General features: G+C 39.4%; 1 protein-coding gene across 2 annotated transcripts in view; it reads right to left on the reverse strand.

Moving 5' to 3' along the window:
- Positions 1–202: 202 nt before the first annotated feature.
- Positions 203–19651, reverse strand: part of epc1a (enhancer of polycomb homolog 1 a) — a 66996-nt gene continuing 47547 nt past the window's right edge. For both annotated transcript variants that reach the window (XM_079801715.1, XM_079801714.1), the window contains exons 3-14: positions 18124–18269; positions 16512–16718; positions 10582–10730; positions 10009–10156; positions 9687–9845; positions 8855–8944; positions 8257–8405; positions 7795–8165; positions 4616–4722; positions 4396–4534; positions 3968–4307; positions 203–1899 (exon numbers count right to left, since the gene is read on the reverse strand). In XM_079801715.1, coding sequence (XP_079657841.1) covers positions 1827–1899; positions 3968–4307; positions 4396–4534; positions 4616–4722; positions 7795–8165; positions 8257–8405; positions 8855–8944; positions 9687–9845; positions 10009–10156; positions 10582–10730; positions 16512–16718; positions 18124–18269 — 2078 coding nt within the window. In that variant the 3' untranslated portion in view covers positions 203–1826. The remainder of the gene's footprint in view (positions 1900–3967; positions 4308–4395; positions 4535–4615; positions 4723–7794; positions 8166–8256; positions 8406–8854; positions 8945–9686; positions 9846–10008; positions 10157–10581; positions 10731–16511; positions 16719–18123; positions 18270–19651) is intronic.

Raw genomic sequence — 19651 nt, forward strand, 5'->3', positions numbered from 1 at the left:
TTGATCACAGGAATAAATTACATTTTAAATGTATATTAAAATACAAAACCATTATTTTCAATTGCAATAATATTTCACATAACTATTTTTCAAATAAATGCAGCCTTGATGAGGATCAGGGACTCTGTAAAAACATTAAAGCTAGTCATTTCCAAACAAATTTTGGGTACTGTAAGATCACACAATAAAAAGACAACTCATTAGTTCACATATAATAACCTGGGCTTTATTGTCTGATTCATGTTTGAATTGTCACATCTTTTTTTTTCACTTATTCAATAATATTTTTTCTTTTTTATATTTTCCATATTTTTTCTTTTTTTGCCTCCATCCAGATCAGACTAGAAAACCCCTGGAGGAGGATGATTCAGTTCAGCCAGTGGACTGGGCGTCGGAGATCCGAGCTCCGGACAAGTGTGTACCGCAGCAGTGCGGTCTTGAGCCGGAGCATCCTCTTCACGGAAGAGACTGAGCAGGACATTCCTAAAGGAAGGCACAACCTTGAACTTGTGGTTTTTGTCAGGCCTTGAAGTAGTCCAGAGTCTGCTGGATTAATGCGTTCAGAGAAGAAGGCCAAGGAGATGACGTTCGTTTGGCATCCACCTCTTTTGCTCCTTGGTCTTACGTCATAAACCGGAATGATGACTCGGATGCAGCTGCGGTGGGCACGGCGTGGCGGTCGTTGCGCATGACGTTTAGCAACAAAGAATGAAGTCTTCCATTAAAGAAGCGCAAAAGACGCTTCACCACAAGAAAACAACAAAAAGAACCGAACAGAACGCTAGAAATGCAAAACAAGATACAAAAATAACTCTGTTGTACAAAGAAATAAAAACCGGGACAAACCAAAGAGTTTCCATCGTATGAAAAACAAACTCAATTTATACAAAAAGCAGCAATAAATCAACTAAAAAACATATATATATTCAAAACAATAGTGCTTAGTTGACCCGGAAGCATCGGAAGCTCCCAAAGTGAAGACTTCATCCCTTGTTTGTCTTTTTTGTTATTATTTGGGATGATAAAAATGGAAGATTCCTATAACCAACCCCAACCCCACCCCCCAAATTTGCCCTCCCATCAACCCCTGATCCTAAACGGCATCAATCCCCCATATGTCCCAATTCTCCCAGAAGAGGAGGGGAAAATTAATTTTAAAAAAATTAATAAAAACGATACGGGGGGAAAAATGGCATGATATCATTAACATTCCATCTGATTCACAGTGTGAACCAGTCGAACTGGAAAACGGGGAATCGACAGCTACCTAAACACAACACCACAGGAAACAACTGAGGGGCACAGTGTACGCAAAAAGGAAAATAACCAACATAAAAGAACAAATATTGTAAACACAGCACAATAAATAGGTAGAACAGCAGGTTTCCTCACCATGCACGATTATTCACACACTCACTTTTACCTGACCTCACGGTTCACTCACACACTCCCCTCATTCGCTTCTTTCTCTTTTTGATTCCCCAAGTGCAAAACATCACAACTCAACAGTTCTGTATTCAAGTAGCGTATATACAAGGGTGGTGGTGGTGGTGGGGGGGCTTCTACAAATATGTAGTTCTGTACACTGAATATTAGCCATATTCTTAATTTACACGTCACTTCTCTTAACAGAAAGAGCATGTTAAAAACTAAAAAGGGGGGTGAAAATAAAGAAAAACAGACTAAATTTTGTGTCACGTTCAGACAGTTGCTGTGGAAACCCGCTGTCCTTTTGCTTCCCCAAACCCAATTGGTGCACAGCACCAGAAGACTGGACTGGGCAGGAAAAAAGAAAAGAAAAATTAATGTCGCCCGGAAAACAGTCACTACGTCACCTCCATGGCCACTGTGTTCTCTGCTATACTGTTGAGGGACTGCTTTTCCTGCTCGTGATTCTCCCTGAAAACAAACAGGAAACGGATCAATAACCTGGGAAATCATCAAATAAAACCTGACTAATGTACTGTTAAGCACTTTAGGTAACGCTTCATTTTAAGTGTCCTTGTTACATATGTTACACGTACTTGCCATAGTAATAACAGTAAATTATGCATAATTACAAGCAACTAAACCAAACCCTAACTCTATAGTAAGTACATGTAGTTAATATTATTACTCAGTACTTAAACATATGATTACACTAACAATGACACCTTAAAATAAAGTATAGGGCTGGGTATTGACAAATTTCACAATTGGATTTGATTCAATATTAGGGCTGCACGATTAATCGAACCGCAATCGCGATTTGGGTTATGTGCGATTATGAAAGGGCAAAGGCTGCGATTTGAATTAAATAAATATATGCCTAGCGTGTCAGTGATCAAGAGTAAACGCTGCTCCGTCTGAAAGCACTGCGAGTTTGAGTCGATTATAATGTGCGTTTGAAAAAGCAACACGTGTCAAACATCTTCACAAACTAGTAATATGTTAAACAAAATACGTTTAATAACCCATTTTAACTCACTTCATATCGTCAGTCGAGTGTTTGTGAGCTGATGTGGCTTCTCTTCACGGAATGAGGCAGACAATCAGCACTGCATACTTTATTATTATGAAAATACCCAAGAAGGCTTTGATTGACAGCTGTCTGACTCGCGAGTCGCAAAGATGGAGAATGACTGGAGTGACGCCAGTAGCTTTGCAACTGAGCGGTCATTCTACCCCACCGTCACCTGAAGTGGAGGAGGGTGAATTGTCTGTAGACACAGACCCAGAGCCTTATCAATGCGAGCTGCTGGCTCAAACTGCGTTAACTCCCGAGGCCGACGATGCTAGTGAAGCAGTAGCGCAAGAGAACTGACCTAATCTATGAACAGTCAAATCCTTACACTGAATGCCACTAAAAATAGATCAGATATCTGATATACATACGATGTATTTTCATTCAAATTAACTGAATCAATAAGCAGCGCAGGACCAATAAGTTCAGACCTAAAAGCCTATTATAAACGGATTTCCTCAAATAAGTTATACTATATACGCCAGCACGTTACGGTATTGTTGTCCGTTACCGCAGCAACCTCTTGCGTGTCAGGGTTTGAAAGTGCGTCTCATGTATGAAAATTATTTGTACACATGCGAGGCGGCAATAATATCGCAAGAAAAGCCTGACGTGTACTGACAACTGCATTATTTAACCACATTTTCTTCATTACAATGTTAAAGCAAGTGTCAAGTGAGTTTCATTCATAATGTTTCTACTTCATGTAATATGACAGTTCATACTGGAGTGAAGACGTTCTTATCATGTGATTGGGGAAACATTTCTGAGGGCGTGGTGAGCTCGTGCCAGGGGCGCGGATAGTGAGCCGTTGGAGGTACCATCTTACGTCACGATGACCCACAACGTTCAATAGGAAAATTCAACTGCAGTAGCCACCGTTCAACCTTAAGAGGGCAGCACTTTGCCGGTTTTACACCATATTTTATAGAATTAAAACACTTTATACTCAAATGTTAAAACATTTACTCGAATCAATGAACAGCATTAATAAAGCCCAAGTATTACAGATCATTAAATAAAAAAAGTTGGTTTAGGGTTTGGTTACCCTTTAAGGTGTCTGTGTTAGTGTAATTATACACAAATGACATACAAATCATGCCTTTTGCAAAGCAACATGAGGGGCGCGATGGGAGTCACCTAAACGAGTGTCGCGTGATGGAAACGCCCTTGCATAAAATGTTATGATTTTATTCAAAATGATAATATTTTATAGTATGGCAGTTTTATAGTATTTATATATGTTCTCAGAACTGTACACTGATTGTTTATGGACTGGTTATGGAGCCAGTAACAGCATATTTCGGCTTTGAGTGAAATGGAGGGCGGCGGTCTAAAGTTAGAAGTTCCCCGCTGAACACGATACAAGATCTGGCACGAGATCCAGCGCTTCTTCTATACTACTAAATGTTTAATTTTTACTTCTAATATTTGTTAAACAATCTTAAATGTTAAATTTTTTACCCAGTGTTGACTTTGGGGAGCTGACAGTTGCTGGCGGCGGCGAGCTTCAAGGCAGCGGGTGGCACGTTGCTGAGACTTCTGGGAAGGTGACGGGCATTCAGACTGGCGATAGAGGGCGTGGTGACGCTGAGACGTAGGTTGTTGCCGATCAGGACCTGAGAGGTGGAGTTGGCTGTGTTGTTGCCATGGTTACCTATAGGGTTATGGACCGTGTGGGCGGTGCTTGTGTTAGAGTTGCTAGAGGAGGAAAGGAAGGCGGGTGGGGCAGCGGTTGACGTTGGTTGGCTAGTGTGGACAGAAGCAGAGGACGTGGCGGAGATGCTCAATCCCTTGTAAACGCCTGTAACAGAAAAAATACTTGGTTTAAAAATGTATTTCAGGGTGAGCAAATGCAAATGAAAAAGATTAAGCTCGTCCAAAACACAAACCTGAAGCTTGGACGACACCGTTGACTCCTCCTCCTACGCCGTCCTCTTTGATCTTTAAGGTCAAAAGCTGGTCAGAGGTCATGAGTGCAGAGGCAGCAAACTGGGCGCTGGCGGAGTCCAACGGCTTGGACACAAGAGACTGAGGACACAGCAGCAGATTGTTAAACAAAGCATCAAACTTTCCAGATATGAGTGACCCTCGGGTCTCTCCGTTACACACCTGACTGGAGCCCGTGTTATTGGCCTGTTGTTGTATCTGCTCCAGCTGCTGTTTCTGCATAAGGGCCAGCTGTTCTTGATGCTGCTGATACTGCTCAGCTGTGATCGCTGGAACAAGCACATACAGAAATATTAGTGCTGTCAAAATGAACACATGCGATTCATTAAATTTAGTTCAACACGTTAAAATGTTTTAATTAACGCAGCATCTGTCTTTTTTGTGCCATACGTTGGCTAGCGTTACATTATATGATCACGCTCTTATTCATGCAAACGCTTTTAAACCATTCAAGCGCGACAAGACAAAAGAGAATGTGCTGTCTGTGAATGTCCTGACTATGTGACACACGACTCGTGTGCACAGAGCTTGAATGGACAAAACACACAAAATTATGCCAAAATGCCTATCGTATCCCTTTTGTTGCCCTTAAACTGTTCTAGTTGCTTCTATTGCCCTCATTTGTAAGTCGCTTTGGATAAAAGCGTCTGCTAAATGACTAAATGTATCCTCGCAAGCACAGTCTTAAATGAGTTAAATGAAGTCTTAAAGGGACAGCAGCCTAATAAACCAGCTGTCTGTCATTAAGGATATTCAAAGAACAAATGACAAAGAAAATCACTCACTGCTCTTGACTGATAATCTTAATCTACTTTTAATATATCATTTATGCAGTGAAGACTGTGATGTGTTTGGTAACTTTATAAAATGTCTGTATGTCCTATCCTACCTGTTAGACTTACCTAAAAATACAAGGTTACATGGGTTAAAAACAAACATTTTTATGCATTTTGACAGGCAAGTAAAAATATGAACCGGTCTGACTGGGCCAATAGAAAAAGAATGAGCCCTGATATATTGAAGGACATTGGTAAATGTGACATTATAATGTGTTTGTGTGAACACAAGATCACAAATTAAAAGTTGTTGTATTTTTTAAAGCCTAATAAAATGTTAAAATGTACAGCTTTCAATTAAGGTATACTTTAATGCTGAATGGCTAAAATCAATTGCTAAAATTGAGCGGGAAAAAAACATTTCATAAACATCAGTAGCAGTATTAGCCTTTTCATAAAAAGATGCCATTAAATAAATATTTAAAATATAGGCTACTGTTTTTTATGTTGTTTCTACGTTAATTTGCAGTTTAATTGTTAAATTATTACATGTTACATTTAAATGTTAGGTGTGATTAATTGCAATTATTACCAGAAAAATGTGCGATGAATTAGTTGATATTTCAATCGATTCTCAGCACTAGTAAATATTCCACAGCATTTCTTGTTGAATTAAAGAGACTAGACATATTAAGGAAAACAAAATGTTCTTTGCAACACAGTTTACACTAGGTGTCATGTTAGGGGTGTTATCAGCAATATAGTTTTATACACCAGACATACAGAAAAGCTGTTTAAGAGGTGGTGTATAAAACAAGTGAGCTGCAACCATGGAAATATAAAAAATTGGAGCATTACACAAATATGAAACAGGGGAATAGACTACATTATCTGCAAACGCTGTGCTCACGCCATCATCTGAAAGGGTTTAATTTAACGCAGGACTCATTTCAAGAGGTTTTATGAAAAGATGCAGCTGTGCTTCAGATGAAGAGTTGCTTCTCATGGTTTATTGCTTTCCTTTGACAAAGAAGACCCAAACTGTCAACTGATTTGTCCTCATTTAAATATTTTGTAATAAAAATACAAAATATTCATTGCTCAAGTGTTGGCAGACATTTATAGACTCTAATGGGGTAAGCGATATTTCGAAGTTGTTGTTGAACATTGTTTGTTTGGGTTGATTTCAAATATCAACACACCCCTCTCTTCATTGCTCCGCCTCCAAAGCTCACTCTCCAATCCTAACCGCCCTGCTCCGAGTCAGTCTCGAACCCTGATCTCTGGCATGCGAGGCACACTAACAAGGACACTAAACAGTAAACACTGCACTCCTTAGGCAGTCATCAGCCTGCACAACTCTCACTAGCTGGCCTCCTTTACACACGCAATGCGAGAGTGGATGTCTATTCATCGTAACACAAGCGCAACAAAATAATGCTTCTAGCCACTTCACCCTTCGCCACAAGTTTGATTGACAGGCGATCTGACCAATCACATCGCAGAATCTGCCGTTTTGTCCGACAAAGCAGTCAGGAGAGTTAGTAAATTAACGTTGGTGGACTTGAACTTGAAAAACGGTGTACTGACGTCTTTCCGCGGTTGAAACAACATTTCTTTTAGTATTCATTCATGTTTATTTAATGTTTATCGATGAACTACAAGGAAGAGATCATCGGTTCACGAGCAGCTTTAACTGAGGCGCTCAAGCGATCACGATACACATTAAAGAGCCACAAAACAGTATTTATTGTTTAAATTTCTTTTAAAAAAAGACTATTTCAAAGTTGAGACTTTATTTCATATCAAAAGTAACCTGCTCTGTCCTGTCTGTCGGTGTGTTGTCAGTGTCCTCTTTACTCCGTGATGTATTTTCTCTACGTGAGAGTGTGTGGTGTGAGAGCGCCATGGCTTGTCGGACATAGCAAAGGTACCTAAAGGGGGCGGGTCTTTGCGAACAGTCACTTGGGGGCGATCGAGATGCTTTGGCTTCAGTTTTCAGGACTCGTGTGGCACATTTGCTTTTGTCTTGTCTCACTTGAATGGTTTAAAAGCATTTGCATGAATAAGAGCGTGATCATATAATGTAACGCTAGCCCAAGTATGTCAAAACAGAAGCTGTGTTAATCGCACGTTAAACGGAAAAAAATTAAATTGCATATGTTAACATGCTCATTTTGACAGTACTATACACACACACACACACTACCCATTTGTTAAAGCCACTCTATCGCGCCATTACAACAGAACTCTGAAAAGACGTTTTGGTCCATTGTGTAATCAAAGTGCTTTCTTAAAACGTTCCCCAAGTCTTTTAGACAAACAACAGAGTTGTTCATTTTGAATTTCAGTAATTTTGCACATCCCTGCTTTAAAGGGCACTGCCACTGAAGGGCCCAAAATAACATTCCCAATCATCGCTGCAGCAAACACTGAGCTTTCTCAATTATAATACCAGTCAATCACACCGTGTTTCCAGTTTTCATTGTCGACAATGAATTAAACATGAGCAAACAAACAGTTCCAGCACTTTGTATGCACACTAGCGTGTTTGAGTTCACTCACCTACTGCAGGGGGTCCCATGCCCGCTGATCTGCCCAGCGTTCTGCCACCCGGCCCTGCGCCGCCCCGGACCAAACCCCTAAACGGTCTCCGTGACAGCGCATCCCCCGCGCCTGACTGGCTGTTTAGTGTCCGTGGTTTAAAGTGCCTCCAACGGCACGTTTTGATGTTTCGGAGGATTTGCCTCAGGTCTGAATACGTGTTATGAGAGGAAGAGGGTACAGATTGTGATGAAGAGGATGCGTGGGTTGAGGTAACAGTCTGAGAAGTGGTTTCCGTATGGAGAGGAGAAGCAGGTAAAGATAAGTCCGGCTCCGAGTCCAGACTTTGGAATAATCCGTTCAAATCCGAATAAGCCCGGTCCAGAAGAAACCTGAGAAACGGATTAAGAAAAACGATAAGAAAACATGAAATACAATTCAAGAAGTCCGAATGAGACCGAATGACATATGGACTTGACTCACCTGCCGCCCCGTCCCACCCGTCGCCGTGCCAACCCGACACAGCGGCGGGGAATGGTGAGAGTGGTGAGGGAGTATCGGAACCGCGGATCACATGGCGCTCCCTCGGTTTCCCCAGACCAGGGCCAGTCGCCGCTCTGATCCAAACGGGCCTGCAGGAACAACAGAAACCAAACGAGAATGAACATGGTCCTCAAAACAGAGAAAAGGGGGAAATGAAGCAATACAACACAGGGAATAAAGGATTGTGACTTGGCAACACAAGCATTGTGTTCATCAATCATAAAAATGATTTACATCCTGAAGTCTTAAAGGTACAGGAGCAAAAACAGCCTCAGTTTCAGTAAGGGTGTAAACATAGGCTCTGTTCCAATACCTAGAAAGCCACCAATGTTGCCAGCATTTAAAGTGATCGTCTACTATGTGAAGGGATTATCGCGTTCTTGTTTGTTAACTTAGCAACTTTAGTGTTTACATGGCTACAATGCACACCGGGAAACGCAGGTGTAGAACAATAGTGGAGAGGAAAGAGGAATGATGAAAGGATGTGGAACAGAGGAAGTGTAAGGTATGAGATTTGAGGTCAGTGCTCGACACCTACAGCATTATAAACACATCCTGCTTTCCGCCTGAAGGCAAACACTCCATCGGGCTCGTTCTCTTCCTCGGCTTCTGATGACCCAGAATGTATCTGCACAACGGGAACAGGAAGTCTTTTAATGCACAGATTGCAAAAATGAGGTTCAACATGAGAAGCAAATCAGCATATTAGAATGATTTCTGAAGGATCATGTGACACTGAAGACTGGAGTAATGCTGAAAATTCAGCTTTGCAAATCACAGGAATAAATGACATTAGAAAATATTTATTGTTAATAATAATAATAATTAAATTGTAATATTTTACATTATTACTGATTTACTTTTAATGTATTTTTGATCAATAAATGCAGTCTCGGTGAGCTTTTTCAAAAATCTTTTAAAAACAAAAAACTTTTGAACAGTACTGTAGCTCTGCCCCAAATTATGCCATTGATTAAAGATATAGTTCACCCAAAAAATTTAATTATCCCATAGTTTACTCACACTCAAGCCATCCTAGGTGTATATGACATTCTTCTTTCGGAGTTATATTTAAAATGTCCTGTTTAATCCAAGCATTATAATGACAAAAATTTGAAGCCCAAAAAAGTGCATCCATCCATTATAAAAATCATCCACACGGCTCCGGGGGGGGGTTAATAAAGGCCTTCTGAAGCAAAGCGATGGGTTTGCGTAAGAGTTAATTTCCATATTTAAACCTTTCTAAAGTAAAATATCTAGCTTCCGGCAGAGGGTGAGTAAATCATGGTTTAATTTTCATTTTTGGGTGAACTATCCCTTTAAAAATGTGATCAAGCTAATCAAATCAAGCAAATGCCCCGTGTGTGTACCTGTGAAAAGGGCTCGTCATCAGAGCTGGGGAAGTCGTACTGGTTGAGGTCTTTGGGGTTAAACAGGGAGGGGCCAGTATGCAATGGGGCGGAGAGAGGGAGGATTTTGGGCTTCTTCTCATACTTCCTCTTTGTTCTGACCACCTCTGTCTTTTCAGGCTGCAAGAAAGAGAGAAGCATGTCTAAATGTTTGTACATTTTTCATTGTTTATTGAGATTTTACACTTCTTAATGTGACTAATACAACGATGCAACATATCTGCGTTTTTTCTCTCTCTCAACAATGCAGTTTTAACCCGGTGTGAAGACATGATGAACCCACCTTGGTCTTGTAGTCTTTGAAGTCCATGTGGTCCTGGTGGCGGTACTGACTGCTGCTGGAGAAGGGCATTATGGGAATCTTGTAAACAGGTTTTACCATAGCTAGTGCTTCTGCCATCACCTCTGAACCAAAGTCTGGCATGGTGTTCCTGAAGGGATAGAGTGGACATTAAGGTTAAAAAAAATATATATATATCGTCTCAGGACATCCCTAATATTTATATGCACTCACAAATAACCCAACACATCAGTGATTAAAGATGACAAATGAATAATGGAGCCTGATCATGTGCCCTTTATGAACAAACAAGGTGATCCATAATTGTTCATTTAGCCATAAAAACAAGCCCGTTAATTAGGGTATGCAATGATGCCTAAGCCAATTAAAAATACATGACCCGTTCTCATTATGCATGAATGCACGCACAGTAAAACAATTACAGAAGCAATTAAGAAAATTCTAGAGTCAAGCAGGTTACGCACATTCAAACGCAAAGCAAAGTTAAGCTCAATCTTGTGCATTCATCATTCACCACTGATGACACATCCACAGCCTGAGAGTCCGTCTACGTACCTCTTTTCCACAACCTCCAATGTGAGGTGAAGCAGTTCTCGTTTGCTCTTTTCTCTCTTCTTGATCATCTCCAAGATGGTGACGGCTCGACTCAGGTCCCTTCTTAGTTTGAGCATCTTCTCATAAGACGCCTCGTCATTCTTACGGTTCTGGGGAGTCATGACCAAAAACATTAGTACACTTCATATATACTCAACTACTATTTAGAAAAGTTAATTGCAGAAGAACACAGAAACTGAAGTCATTGGTTTGTAACCTATAATACCATAACCTTTGATTTATGTTGAATTAAAGTTATTGATTAGCCTGGATGCCAGCTGAACTTTTCAAATTAACTTTTGCCCCACACAACATTTGAGTTTGGGAAGTTCGGTCTGGACTTGATCCGTTGTGGAGCAACTATGCCCGAACAGAAGCTGTTCGGACCAATCAAATTGTCAGGGCGGGCTTTAGACGATGACGGACAGATGATAAACAGTAACGCAAGCATCCATGTCACCAAAGAGCGCTTGGGTTGAATTTGTTCTAATCCTAAACGGAGAACTTGTTCGTATATGCATTGACCTTCACTATTTCTCTCAGAAATGATGATGGTGTTGGTAAGTACTCAGTGTATCCTTAAATTCTTGTTTACAACACCGGCAAACATCGTTTACACTCACTTCTTCCAGCGTGCGTGCAGACAGGGTTGCCAAGTTTTCACAACAATACCCGCCCAATTGTTACTCAAAACTAGCCCAAAACAAGCCCAATAGCTTCCCGGGGGGTTCACCGAAAAAAATGGTGTTTGGGAAAGCAAAGGGGTAATCATTCTATCGTAGTAAGTTGTTAAAAATTTCAGTTTATTCTTCATTCTAAACTACTTTTGCCTCACGTAACTAATGATACAAATAAGTTCCCATTAAATCATGAATAACATGAGTGCGTTTATTTGAAACGAAATTAAGGATCAATAAATAAATAAATACAGAAAAAAAGAATGATTTTATTTGAAATGCACAACACGGACCTATGGAACAGATGCACACAGTGGCGCGTGTGTTAACTGCTAACATATAACGTTAATCTATTCATATATTTTCTCTCTTAAAATGTAAGCATTATCATATACGTGTAAAGAATTGAAGGGTGCGTCTCAAATCAGCTCCCTGGTTCAGTAGTCAAGGCACTGATCAGGACATAAGTCAATGGGCTGATCCCTGATCAGTGCCCTGACTACTGAACTAGGGAGATGATTGAGACGCACCCGAAGTCTGTCATGTAAAACCAGAGCGTATTGATGCAGTTCAGTCTGCCTGCTATTCTATCAGTTAATGTTACTCCTGATCAGTGGCTTCCGTAAATATTTAGTTTTTACGTAGATTTAGGTTTCAACTAAGTTTGATGGTGCAACGCAAATATTTAGGAGTACAGAAGTTGTAACTTAGTGCCCATTTACGTCAAAACTAGGCTAGTTGTAACTTGCACACAGCTGGTGCAACAGGTGTCCTGACAGGAAAGCGATCCGTTCCTTTATCCATACACGTGAAAAGCACCCCGGGGGCATTATAGGGATCTGTTATGCTACGTACAAGTCTACGTGTTTTGAATTAAAGTGCGCAGTGAACTCCACTGCCTTGAAACTGCCTTGAATGCTGGCGCCGGCTGTTCCTGCCCGCCAAAATGGCGTCGTAAACAGAATGGGGCAAGTGACCTCCGGAGCTCTATATAACTGTATAATTACAACTCGAGTTGCCCAAAGTGCTTTACAAAGTAGACACAAATGATAATCCATCAGCATAGTAATAATAAGATTTAAAACAAGTAGTACAATCATAAGTCATTTTTAAAATTCCAAAGAGAAAAGATAGACTTAAAAGATGGCCAAAGCATCTTTAAGCACTTTAAACATCGATGAAAGCAACATGCGCTCAGGGCTCCAGAAAAAATAAATAAATTAAGGAGCCATTGGCTCCTATAATACCCCTTTTACACCAGAATGAACCGGGTGCTAATTCAGAGCCAGTGCCAGTTCGCAGTTGGTTCAACAGACTTCTAAGAACCGGTTTGCCTCTCCACATGCTAGAGAGCCACCACAGAGCCAGGTCTTACGTCACTGTATAAGTCTCATCTTTCTCAGCAACGCTATAGCAAGCCAGCGAGAAACACACGTTCGAGATGCAGCTGCACATGCAATCAGCGTATGATATCAAAATACAGCATGATCGATTCAAAAGCATAAGGAGTCGTCTGCTCTCGTTGTCATGCGCCGATCGGTCTGCACAGCACTGATGAATCTCGAACAAGCCTTCCATCAACAATGACAAACGTTGCGTTACTATTGATGCACATGGCTTTACGATCCTACATCAGCATCAAAACTGTGAATCCAACGCATTCATGCAGCTCGCTGGAATTTGTATAGACAGAGATTACAATCAAGCAGCTATTAGCTCGATTAGCTGCTATTTAAAAAATGGCGGTTACAAGTTTGTGTTCGTCTTGTTGGTCACGGTAATCCCGCCCCCAGCCGCTGACGCAAGCGGTTCTTACTTCTAGACCAGCAATGTTTTGGTGCTACTTAAGAACCACTTTTCCTGGTTCGGAGCTGGGGCTTTGGGTGTGGAAAGACAAAGAACCGATTTGAAACTAGGCTCTGGCTCCGAACCAGCACTGCCTTGGTGGAAAAGGGGTATAATGGAAAAAACAATACGAACCAAATTATTTTCTAAAGTGCCACAAAATAATAAACGTGTTTTAATTTTGTCATGTGTTGTCTCATCTGCCCTCCTTTTCATTTTAATCCAACACTTGGCCACTGAGTTTGGCCTCCTCCTAATGAAGCTTATAAATGTTGTCGTACAGTATGTCTTGCACACCTAATAGGGATGTGTGGTATACCGGTACTGGGAAAATACAGATATAAATTTTATTTCAAACAGTTCAATATCATGACTTCGCTCATTTCAGTATATGCTGCTGTTCCGAAGTTCACCGCTAGGTGGCAGTGCGCTACCCAAACTGACGCGAAACTGAAAGCAAACGTGGAACAAAATGAACACAGCAGTTGAATCTCTCTCAACGTCCAAAACTAATTAATGGCTTTTCTGAGGTCAATTTGACAATTTTTCCAAGGTCGAAATCTGTCAGGACACATTAAAGAGCACCAAACATTTATTGCTTTCTATTTCATGATATGATCGACAGATTTTGAAAGCTGAAGGTGTGTTGTTTACTAAAATGACAAATATTCCTGCGATTACGGATGGCTGCACTACAAATAATGTGAAGTTCAGGAAGTATCAGAAAACAGCAAAGAGCCCTCCCTACACCTACACAATAAATGCTTTTATTATTATTACTAAACATTTCGTTAGGCACTTTATTTCCATTTTTTTTTAAATTTTCTTAATTTTTATTGAAAGTAAATTCCTTTCCGATGTGATGGGAAAAGAGAGGAGAGCGAGCTCTGCAAAAGGCGGATTTGAACCCGGGTCAATCGCGTCAAAACCTAGATCTTTAAGCCTTAATGCTTTACGGACTACGCCACTAAAAGCATTGAAATATTCCCGTTATTTTTTATCTTGTTTTTCCCAAACAGGCATTGTTAGGCGGAGCTAGTGCGAATAGCTTGGTGAATAGCCATTTGCGCTTGGTGTAAATAGACACTCCGCAATTTTTTATTTATGCCATAAAAACAAGTATCATCACTACTTTTTCTTACATAGTTAGGGTTATTGTTCATTTTATGTTTTTGAGTCAGAAATATTAAATGGAATTGGGAATAGGATGCAGTCTAGACTCAATCCTGCATCCCTATGTACATATCATGGGCCTTTGTTACATTGATTAACGCCCATTCATTGTTTAAAGCAGGGGTGTCCAAAGTCCGGCCCGCGGGCCAAATGCGGCCCGGGGATGATTTTCAAACGGCCCGCAGCGCGTCTATTAAAATGTATTATATGTGGCCCGCCACGGATCATTTACAAATCATGCAGTTTCACGATGTCACCGCGAGGTGGCAGTACTAGACTTTAGGCCAGGGAAACAGCGCCCAAAGCGGAACGAAACAGCGCTGCTTGTGCTCTGCGCAACTCGCGAGCTCTGACTCTGAACAAATGTGTTTACCTGCTGAGAGTCTCGATCACGCGGCCACTAAACAGCCTTCCGAAGCCTGTGAGAAGTGTTCGAGTTCGGCACAGAGGTCTCCGGTACTTAATCTCTCTATGATTTGATTTAATTTAAATCCAGTTAAACAGCGCTGAATTAATAAACAACACTAACGTGCAAATCAGCTGAGCCGATTCAAAATCATTTTCAAACAACAATTCGCATTTCGAATTTATCATGGATTTACTGTGGTAAGACCAGTAACCGTGGTAATTTGTCAGAAATGTAGGTTAATATCTAATTTTATTTAATTTGTAATGTAGACATGTATTAAATGAGTAATAAAGGCCAACTGCAGACAATGTTTTGTCATAAACTTGCAGTTTTGTGCATTTGTATTTATATGTCTAGACTAAATATCATTCTAGATATAGAATTATATATATATATATATATGTATGTGTATATATATATATATATATATATATATATATATATATATAATGTATGTATTACTTTTTGCCTTGTGTGCACTGCAAAAAATGCTGTCATTTAGTATTTTTGTCCTGTTTCTAGTCTAAATATATCTAAAAATTCTTAAATCAAGATGTTACGAGATAAGTTAAATGACATTCGATATTAGTTCTTGTTTTCTGGAAAATAAATTTAATTGAAGTGAGTTTTTGTTCAAAACAAGCAAATATATCTGCCAATGGGGTAAGAAAAATAATGTTTCTGTTTGGAATCTTTAAGGAAGATTTTGGAAGATTATTTTTCTAATCCATTAGCAGATAATTTAGTTTGTTTCAAGCAAAATTGACAGGAATCAAGAAAAAATATGTAATTTTCCTTAGTAAAAGCATCTTGATTTAAGAATTTTTTGATATTTGGACTGGAAAAAAGACAGAAATACCAAGTCAGAAAAGCATGTTTTGTAGTGTGGTTTTACCTGTGGTGATCTAAATAGAGCACTTATTAAATTTAAATAAGAAATTGAATAGAGTTCTAACTCTATTATATACTCTATTATATATATATATATATAATAGAAAAAGGACCGGCCCCCGGGTATGTCCACAACATCAAATCCGGCCCCCTTTAAAAAAAGTTTGGACACCCCTGGTTTAAAGCATAAACTGAGCAATGTTTGTTATTTTATATGAGGTTCACTCCTTATCTTTCATGCTTGAAGAGCGTTTTAAAATGAGCAGAGGAAAGATGCCTAATCATCCACCACAGAACTGTGTTTAATCATCACCATTAGTCCCTGACGTAATGAACTATGAAAAACGTTCTTTTTTTCAGTTCAGTGATGCTCAAAACTCAAAGTCAACAAATAACGGCAAAGTTTGGCAAGGAGAAGAGACCACACAGAGGAACTAAATGCCTGATTGTGTAAGGCAAACTCCTGCAAGTCATTATGAGACGGACTTCAAAACAAAGTTGAAGAGCTGGCAGTGGTTTAGCTTTATAAAACAAGAACGTTTGTAAATGCATTAAATGTTTTCCATTGTCATTTAATTCGTTATTCTTATTCTCATGATATTAAAAAGGCTGTTTGCAAGAGTCTGTTGTACTATAAAAACATACTCGGACATTTACAACACAAACTCCGTCTTCCGTTTACGCCACATGGCTTGCTAGCATTGACCAGTTGTGGACTTCAAGGAAAACAAAAGTGTCAAATACTTTATCCTTTCAGTGCTGACAGATCGATCAAAGTGACTGCTGTATTGAGTTGCTTTCATCTATCCGTTCCCGTTTACTCCGTTAGAGGATCAGCATTAAAGGATTAAGAATAAAACATCGATACGGACACAGCTCTGACTAAGATCACTCACCTTTCTCGTCTGCATCTTCTCGGTCCTGCGCCTGAAGGCCACGTAGGGGTCATTTGTACTGGATCCGTCCCGCTTTTCCTGCTTGATAGTTGGGATGAGGGATCCGTTTTTACACAGTTTCCTCTTTCTGCTCCAGTACTCAAACACCTCCCTGATCAGATCGTCATCTTCCTTCAGTAAAAGCTTCGCTTCCTGTAGGGTCACCAGCTGTGGTACAGAAAAATGTCATTAATAATAACAATAATAAACAAAACAAAAAGATGAATTCAATTAAATACATTTTGGGGTTAGTAAGATTTTCAAAAATGTTTTTGAAAAAAGAAAAACAAAAAAGTGTCAGTTATGCTCAGCAAGGCTGCATTTATTTGATATATTGAAATAGTATTGCAATAACGGTTTCTATTTGAATATATTATAATATATTATTCCTGTGGGGCAAAGCTGAATTTTCAGCATCATTACATTAGTCTTCAGTGTCACATGATCCTTCAGAAATCATTCTAATTCATCGTTTTCAGTCACGTGACTTTCACGGAGGCCTGGAGGGCAAAACAGCCCTAGAACTGCAGCACAAGCCTGTCAATTTTCCATCTTACGAAACAAAAATATGTGATTAAGATGCAAGTTTTGGGCACTTGTGATCCATATACAGCACCTGCTGCAGCATTTCAATCACTGAAAACAGCGGGACGATTTTAAATGCTTAACGTGACAAACGCTTATAGGGTGAGTTGCACCAATAAGGATTAAATTAGGCAAAGTTTAATGCTAATCAACGCAGATTAACCATGTAGAAAGACCGTTAGAATTAAAAGGCTGAACCGACGCCAGGCTAAAGAATTCTTACTAATGCAACCCACCATTAAAGTGCCTTAATGTACTATAACAGTGATATTCAAATATTAAGTTCAGTTTAAACCTTTTTGATGATGAATACTATATACAGGCGAGTAGATGAGCGAATATGAAAAAACACTGGGAAACATATGGGGAAAAAAAACACTGTACAAACACGCCTGTACAAAGTATGCAACGTCAATAAGGTGTATATTGAATTTGGTCTTTTAATATCACTGTCTTACTACATTAAAACTTACTACAAACCTGGTAAAAATGACTGGCGGGCAATGGAGGAAAGCCTCGTTTTGCCCTCCAGGTGGGCGTTCCTATAACGGTGTGACGGTCACGTGAAAATTATGAATATGTTGAAAACAATTGGGCTGCAAAACCTTTCAAGATTCTTTGATTAATAAAACAATCAAAAGAATAGCATTTACTTAAAATATAAATCTTTTGTAAATTATGTCACTTATCAATTTAATGCATCCATGCTAAATAAAAATGAACAAGATTAACAGTATATATTTTAGGATTATCGACATTAGCTAACAGTGGTTCATCTTTTAAATGTTCTAGATATCTGCTTCAGTTACCAATTTGGACTTCTAGATTAAGGATTCCACACAGTGACATCCTGAATTCAGACAAAGGGTTAACAGAATCACTTCTGCTTTTTAATTTAAAGTTTTGCGTGTACCTGTCTGAAATCCCCAAAGTTTTTTTTCCCCCTTTTCTGCAGTTCACATTGTAAGTGGTGAAGCTTTTTAATAACCTGCTGTCCGCTGCCTTTCTCTAATCTGTCAATCATCTCCTCGAACTGCAGGGCCTCCACCTCCAGCTTCTTTTTCAGCTTATTCACAAAAACCTCATCCTCCAAGTCCAAATCGTAGTCCGGCTGCTCCGTATCCAGACTGAAAGCTGTGGAGAGAGAGAGAGAGAGAGATGGGAGGTTAAACGCACCCAAACAAAGCTTAGGACTAATTTCTGATATTAGTTTTATGTTTAAACGTTTCCTCAGGTCTGACAATATGGCCACTTTGCTACATTCTTTAAAAGGTGTCATTAATGTGCAATTTTGTTTCAGCATAAAACAACATCTACACATCACCAGAAGCATTTTGCAAAGATAAATTGCAAGTTTCAATCTGATTGGCTGGCTGCTACACAACTTCTGAGAGTTACTAGGTTAGGTTTCAGTCTAGGTTTCAATCAGGTCAATATCTCAGCATTTCCCAATTTTTTTTCTGAAAGTCATAAATTGACTGTGGCGTGACAAAAAGCCAATGAACCCTTTGCCCGCCATTGACTGGATTTTCGGGCTTTGCTGGTTTTCACTGTTATGCGGTAGGGGGCGCTATTACACATCTTCTGAAACGGTACTGAATCTCCTGATTTAAAAAAGGTGAAGAAACAAGCACTCACATTTAAGCAGATGCATATGTAAAATAACGCGATCATCAACATTAAACAGCATAGAAATCAAAACTGCCTAATGTTTCTGAATGAAATGTTGACCCAGGACGAGCTATAGGACTGTGAAGCTTTGGGGTGTTGATGAACTCAATCTACTCCATCTGTGTTTTGATCATCGTTCTGAATCCGACTGGATGTAGTCTTTGACAAAAACATGATTTTCTCAGCTTTTTGCTCCAAATGTTTTTTTTATTTTGATTAAACTTACCCACATTCAAGAGTTGATAAAAAAGGAACGCATGAAGCCAGAATAAAATATTTTTTGTGTTTAAAAGCAGAGGGTCTGCTCTTACTTTTGATATATTGCACGTTTAGATATTCATACAACAAAATATTCTGGGGAATATTCTGAAATTGTGAAAATGATCAAAAACGCTGGCTGGCAAATGGCAGGGAAAGAGTTAAAACAGCCAATGAGAACATGTTTAATATTCAAAGAAGCAGGATTTTGAAACAAAAAGCTTTTTTTGGGGGGTTTAAGTATAATAAAATCACATTTACTCTATAACTCTGCGACATTTACTGGTGCTACATTACAAATTAAATAGAAGAAACTTAAAAATAAAACGTTTGTCTCATAGCAAAACATCTAATCATTTCTAAATCTTCTGTACAAACTTTCAGACTTATTTTTCAAAATGGGCTACCTCTTTGTTGCATGATAGTCTGTTATTATTGTAGCATCGATTTCATATTTACTGGCTCTTAAATGGCACTTAAGACTGTCAAATTAAGCTCCAGTATTGACCAGACTGTGTCTGAAGTGTCTTGAAAATGGGGTTTGAAAAAAAAAATTTCAATCAATAAAAACACACTTGAGTGAGCGA

The sequence above is a fragment of the Gobio gobio genome (assembly GCF_949357685.1).
Source record: "Gobio gobio genome assembly, chromosome: 20".
Taxonomy (NCBI): domain Eukaryota; kingdom Metazoa; phylum Chordata; class Actinopteri; order Cypriniformes; family Gobionidae; genus Gobio; species Gobio gobio.